Genomic DNA, 6,608 nt, shown 5'->3' with positions numbered 1-6,608 from the left:
GCTGAAATACAACAGGGAATACTGCAGGTAAAGTCCAATAGATTGGGGATATCTCTGGCCATTGATTGATATGCATTATAAAATAATAATAAAATAAAAACATATCGGCAATGATACATTTGTAGGATACTGAAAGCTTTGAAATATAAACTTTTAATTATAAACTGTAAACATGGAACAGCCGTCAGTTAGCCCTCCGCCATACTGTAATTCCTGCATGGAAATCATTTTTGTGGCTGCTGCAAAATTCTTAGTGTTAAAACTAGAATCAGGGGCGTCCCGTGGCCGGGTGACATCGTGCATGCGCGGTCATCTTATTGACGCCTGCCGGCGGCCATCTTGGTGATGGACGCCGGCAGAGAGAGGAGGGGACATTCACCCGGCGGGATGAGGTATGCCGGCGGCTCCCCTCCTCTCTCCGTGACCGAGTGCCCGACTTTTCATAGGGGGTGACACCAAAATGACTGTCAGTCATTTTGGAGTCACCCCTTCAATGGTGACACCCGGGCCGCACCCCCCTTGTGACGCCACTGACTAGAATAGAGGTAAAATCTCTAAAAAGGTTTAAAAGGGGATTTACCCTCAGTTTGGAGAACTTTCCTCTCACTTCCTGTTTTGTCTCCACAACACAGTCTGTTGTGTCGTGTCCAAAATCTATAACCAGTTGTCTAAGGTAGAATCTCCCCCTCATTGTATGCGTGGATCTATACTCATTGTCATATCTGTGGGACATGAAGTGAGAGACAATCCTCCAAGTGGGGCAAGTTGGGTTTTCCAATTTCTATTGCAAATACGTGCAATAGAAGTTTAGTCCTATGACACAGGGGCGTCCCGAGGCTGGGTGACACCCGGAGCGGTCATCGAGTGTCACCCCGCCGACTCGCCACCGCGCAAGCACTCTTCTGATACAGTCACCCGGCGGTATAAGGTATGCCGCCGGGTCCCCTCCTCTCTCTCCTGATACTGTCGGGCGTTCGGTCCATGACCGAGCGCCAGACTTTTCAGAGGGAGGTGACACCATAATGACTGTCAATAATTTTGGTGTCGCCCCTCCACTGGTGTCACCCGGGTGCGGGCCGCACCCCCCGCGTGACGCCAAGTTTGACATGTGTTTAATGAATACCTGAGTCAAATAGGTGTTTGCTCTCATGGGGGGAAGTTTTGTAAGGCGCATAGGTTGGGTTTATATGAAATATGGTGAATAATAAATAAAAATATACTGTATATTAAGATTTTGATATCACTCTATATAAAAGGTTTTTTTTCCTGGGGATCTCCATTGAATAAGAGGATATTCTTTGGCTTTTTAGAGATAGTAGAAGGAGTTATATATGCAACTTGGGACAAAAAAGGATATGCATTGTGATACTCACCCACTATCTGCCCTATTTCCTTGCCCCTGCAGCTGTTATGGAGGACTTTTACTCTGTCTGCTGGAGTTTTAATTCATTTGAGATGATGGAGCATGCATCAGGAGGAATAGAAACAGCCCAAGGGTGCCGCAACATGTCAGGGTGGATGGGAACAGAAGTGAGATCAATGGCAGGAAGCCATTGGAGAGTTCCCAGAGGTAATTCAGCCCTCCAGAGCCCAACCATAAACTGAATATTTCCTTGGTGTGGATTTATCCTAAAGGGCCATTCGCAGCACGGCACTATACATGTTATATGCATTGGTGCACTAGGGTGTCATTCAATGCACCTGCATTGGAGCACACCGGAACATTTTGCAATGCATGGTACTAGCAAACTTGCAGACAGGAATATCTTTGACAAAAAAGCCCTTATGGACAGTTCAATGCACAGGACTGCCGGCAGACAAAGGCTTTAGGGATTGGCAGGTGTTTGTCAGATGGTTTGTTCTTAGCTGTATGGTTTCACCAGCTTCATAGCAGCATAATTCTGGAAGAGAAGAACATGAAACGGTCATTGTATCGGTTACAGGTGCAGCACTTTTACAGAATGGTGGATACTCTCCACACTGGTCCTGCTCAGATCATACCTGACACTTGATCCCTACCGATCAGGTATGTCAACAGGACAAGGGGCATAAGAAACATACTGTAAATGGGGCTTTAATGGTACCCAATAACATAAAACTCTATCTATCTATCGATCTATCTATCCAGGGGCGTAACTAGAAATCACAGGGCCCCATAGGAAAATGTTGTATGGGGCCCTGTGATTTCTAGTTATGCCCACCTGATAACCCAAACAGCCCACCTGAGAGTGACCCTGCAGAGCCCACCATAGAATATCTATGGTGGGCTCTGCAGGGTCTCAGGGGGCTGGTCAAACCCTCTTACCTGTCAGCCCCGATCCACTATCTGCCTCCTCCTCCTCTGTGGTCGCTGGCAGGCCCGCCTCCTCTGTTGCTGGGCCCCGCCCCCTCCGTAGATGTGCCCTGCCTCCTCCATAGCTGGGTCCAGCCTCCTCCTTCGCTACTGATGCCGGGCCCAGCCTCCTCCACCGCAGCTGCTGGCTGTCACTGACTCAGCAGCGGCTGTGAGAAGAAACGCGCCGCTGCACACATCACTGACAGGATGTCAGTGATCTGACCAATGTCGCGTTCCTCCTCACAGCCGCCAGTGACAGCCAGCAGCCTGAGATGCCATAGCAACCCAGGCAGCCCGCACGGCATTAAGGGGTTGTCCTGGCCGGGCCCCCCTGTGCCCCAGGCCCCAAAGTGGCCGCCTGGGTCACTATGGTGATTGTTCCGTCACTGTATCTATCTATCTATCTATCTATCTATCTATCTATCTATCTATCTATAAAATACATGGCACTTTATTGCAAAATACAAGCTAAAATACATCCAAATTGAACATTTAAAACCCCTCAGGTATAATACATGAACCACCTCTATCAACCAGTGTATCCACAATGCGGCAGTACACAGATCTCGTTTAGGTCTAACCCATTCAGTGTTCAAGATACATGTGTAGAATGTTGAACAAATGGCTGGTGACATAGTGTGCTCATGTCACCGTGGTTTATAAGGGTCTTGGTGCATTAGGCTGGGTGGAGTTTCCCCAAGAGAGAGGGGTTCATGCGGAAGCATATGACCCAAGAGTAGAAGATGCCACCCTCTGGGGGAGGGGAACCACAGGAGGGATCTCGTCTGAGAAAGCAGCCACCGGGAAATCCTAGGTGTATCCTGCAGTTGGGTGTGTCCCTGAACAGGACAGGGGATTCCTAGCCCCCTATGTGATAGCAATAAAGTTAAGTGTAAAAAAAAAGTAAAAAAATATTAAAGAATCATAAAAAATTAAATCACATATAAAAATAAAATACAAAAAAATGTAAAAGTCCCCACATACACACGCAAACATGCGTCGGGTGCGCCTACGTGCAAAAACAATGATTATGCCCATGTGTGAAAACGACGATTGCGCCCATTGTGCCACACATGTTACATATCAACGCGAATGTCGGAGTGAGAGCAAAAATTTTAGGGCCATCAATAATAACGCGTTGCCCATGGCCAATTTTGGGTTTGGTAATTTTTTTGTGTTTTTGCGGGCGCGCAAAATTTTAAGGCTTGACATGTTTGGTGTCTAATTAGCTGGCGTGACCCCGCCTTTTATATTTTACCAAAAAATTGGGTTGATAATAAATGTTTTATAACATTTCATAGGGAAAATAACTTTTTTCAAAACTTTCAATACTTTTTTTGTTATATAGTAAAAAAAATAATAACCCCCAGTGGTGATTAAATATCACCAAAAGAAAGCTCTATCTGTCCCCAAAAAATGGTATAAAAATAATTTCCGTACAGCGTTGCATGACGGAATAAACGTCAGTCAAAGTACCGCAGCGCTGAACACTGAAAAATTACCTGGACAGGAAGGGGGTTTAACACCCAGGTCAGCAAATGGTTAAGAAGGGCAGTGAGCAACGGCAGCTTCCATACCTTTTTCATGACAGGTGCACTTTATGGTTTATATATCTGACTTTCGGTCTCTGGTGTAGGACCATAGTCATAATCATCTCGCCTCTTCAATGGTAACTTACCGGGAAAGAGTAGAGGAATATTCCCAAGAAGAGCAATAGGATGAAGGCGATCAGGAGGACCAGGATGAAGCACTTGTATCTTCTCCAGAGGACGTACTTCAGGGTCTTGTAAGGTGATGTGAACCAAAAGAACGACGTCTCTGGACGCCTGGGAACCAAACATTCTTAGGTTACAGAAGGTACATACACCGATTTACATCCGTGTCCACAAAGAGCTGAGATCTATACAAAGGCTTTACACCCCTAGGTTGCCTTAAAGTACAACTATGGCCTCCCAACTGAAAACAAAGTGTGCCGAAGCATCTAATGGTAAGTACATCTGCCGTTTTATCCTCCCCTTAGTCCTCCTATAATGTCTTACAAATACCTGGAAATGGAAATTCCATTGTTGTCATTATTTGCACAAAGCAGACGTTCACAGATATGCACAAGGCTAAGGGGAATTGTTTATAATAGACCCCTAAGAGTCACTGTTCCTAAACAAGCATGCGGACACTGAGGCCCAGTGCAGACCTCCACGAGCCAGGATCGCGAGGTCCTCCACAATGCAGGCAGGTTAACTTTCACAACAGTAAACACATTCCTACATTTGCTCTAAAATATGTCAGAATTCAAAAAGAAATGTAATAAATAATAATAAAATACAGCAAATCCGTCAAATGGCAAATGTAAAAAGCATCTAATGGCACTTATTCTTTTTCTTTTGGAAACATAACCAGTGAAAGATTCCAGGCCAAATAAACCTATTTAACACAAGAGGGGTCACATGGTTCTCCCGTGAATGTGTTCATTCACATGTAATGAAAATGCTGGCTCCTCGTGGGTGGAGAAATCTTACTTAGGGTCTTCCAATCTGGGGTTCATGTTTGGCTCTTCACGTCCCATACCAGCTGGACGTTCATCATCTTCTTGCTCGTTGATAATTTCTAATGTTAACTCCAGCTTCCCCTGTAAGGGAAAGAAGAGACAAACAGATAGCATACAGTATCATGTGACACGGCAGCATTAGTACAAAGCTGGCCAGGAAGCCATCTTGTTCCTTGGTGACCAAAGGAAGAACGTTTTTTGGATAGACTGTTACTAGCTAATACATCTAGTGACTCATTCACACCAGACATACTTAAAGCTGCACTCCGGGATCAGCAAACATGGTCTATATACAAAAGTCATGTGACTTCTTTCTTGAAGCTTGGTGAGCTTTGTGTTAGACATGTGCGCCCGCCAAAAATTTGTTTTTCTGTGAAAATGTGGAATAGACTCTCCCAGGAGCTTGTTCTAGATACCTCAGTTACCTCTGTGATGTATTCCTAAATGCGCAGAATATTACTGGATGTTGAGTTCTTAGAGGTATATTAGGCACCAGAGATTGTTGATCCAGGGAATATCCGATTGCCTTATGGGATCAGGAAGACATTTTTTTCCCCTGTTGGAGCAAATTGAACCGTGCTTTATAGGAGGGGTGCCTTCCTCTGGATCAACATTGGGTAATTGTGGGTATAGCGATCCGTTTTAGGCTTTTCTTGTTTTTATTTTATCTCTATATGTTGAACTCGATGGACTTGTTTCTTTTTTCAACCTGACTAACAAATGTTTGTTATGAATGGATTTTCGTTGCAGCAAAGTGACATTAGACTAAAGGGAATCCCCCTAAAATTCTGACTGATCTTGTCTCCGCCCCCTCCTGTAATAAAGACCGGTCACTGCTGCTCTTTCTCCTTGTGCCGGGTAACTGGTCTTGTCTGCGCTCCTCTCCTGTAAGTTTCAGCTGGAAGCCTGTAGTGGGTAGATCCTGCATGGCCCCTCCCACAGTTCTGCTTTCCGCACAGGTTATGTACAGGACAGTGATGATGTCACTGCTGGTTTTACAATAAATTATCTGGGTTTGAAGACATTTCGTGCACACAAAATGGATTAATATACTTTGCAGCTATTGTGTTATATATTTCTTAATATTTATTTTTCCCCCCTAGGGCAGGGCGAAAAGGAAGAGGGCCCTGTGGCACTGTGTCACCAGCCTGAAGAAATCCAGAAAATGTAATAATTAGAAAAACAAATATCGATAAATACACAAGGGAGGCAATTTTGGAGATGAGCACGGAGCCGAGATTTGATTCTTCATCTGTAGAAGGATTGTAATCAAAGTTGAGTTTCCCGAGGTAAACCCTAAAGATCCTTACTGCGAGAATCTTTGTGCCATCCTCCTGGCCCACACAAGGCCACCAACCCTTCACCGTCTTCTGCTCAAAGAGAGACACCCAGCCATCTGCAGCATTCGACTCTTCCAGCAGCTCCAGGCTGCACTTTTCTGCCGTCTTGGCTGGCCTCGGCATGCGGTTCAGATCCAGTTGCATGGAACCTAAAAAGGAAAAAAAAAGTTTATAATCAGCCGTAAAAAGCTCCACTGCTGTAAATCCTCCCAAATTGTCCTTCCTGGCAGGGGCATTAGTAGATCCCGGCAACCAGGGCACATGCCCAAACTCGTCCACTGTGTGCCATCAGTGGACGAGTTTGGGCATTTCCCATTTCCTTTCCAGGGGAATTTCTTACTAATTGCACACAAATTATAAAATCTGCATTTTTGGCTAGAAAACAGCT

At 45.1% G+C, this 6,608-nt stretch overlaps 1 protein-coding gene across 1 annotated transcript in view; it reads right to left on the bottom strand.

The window, feature by feature from the left end:
- Nucleotides 1-1,862: 1,862 nt before the first annotated feature.
- Nucleotides 1,863-6,608, bottom strand: part of DYSF (dysferlin) — a 171,685-nt gene continuing 166,939 nt past the window's right edge. The window contains exons 52-55 of the mRNA XM_018560469.1: nucleotides 6,191-6,369; nucleotides 4,852-4,961; nucleotides 4,014-4,161; nucleotides 1,863-1,901 (exon numbers count right to left, since the gene is read on the bottom strand). Coding sequence (XP_018415971.1) covers nucleotides 1,863-1,901; nucleotides 4,014-4,161; nucleotides 4,852-4,961; nucleotides 6,191-6,369 — 476 coding nt within the window. The remainder of the gene's footprint in view (nucleotides 1,902-4,013; nucleotides 4,162-4,851; nucleotides 4,962-6,190; nucleotides 6,370-6,608) is intronic.

This window comes from Nanorana parkeri, unplaced genomic scaffold (assembly GCF_000935625.1).
Source record: "Nanorana parkeri isolate BGI_ZX_2015 unplaced genomic scaffold, ASM93562v1 scaffold456, whole genome shotgun sequence".
NCBI classification, from domain to species: domain Eukaryota; kingdom Metazoa; phylum Chordata; class Amphibia; order Anura; family Dicroglossidae; genus Nanorana; species Nanorana parkeri.
Note: the sequence above shows the minus strand (reverse complement) of the source record. Positions and strands in the feature narration are given on the sequence as shown.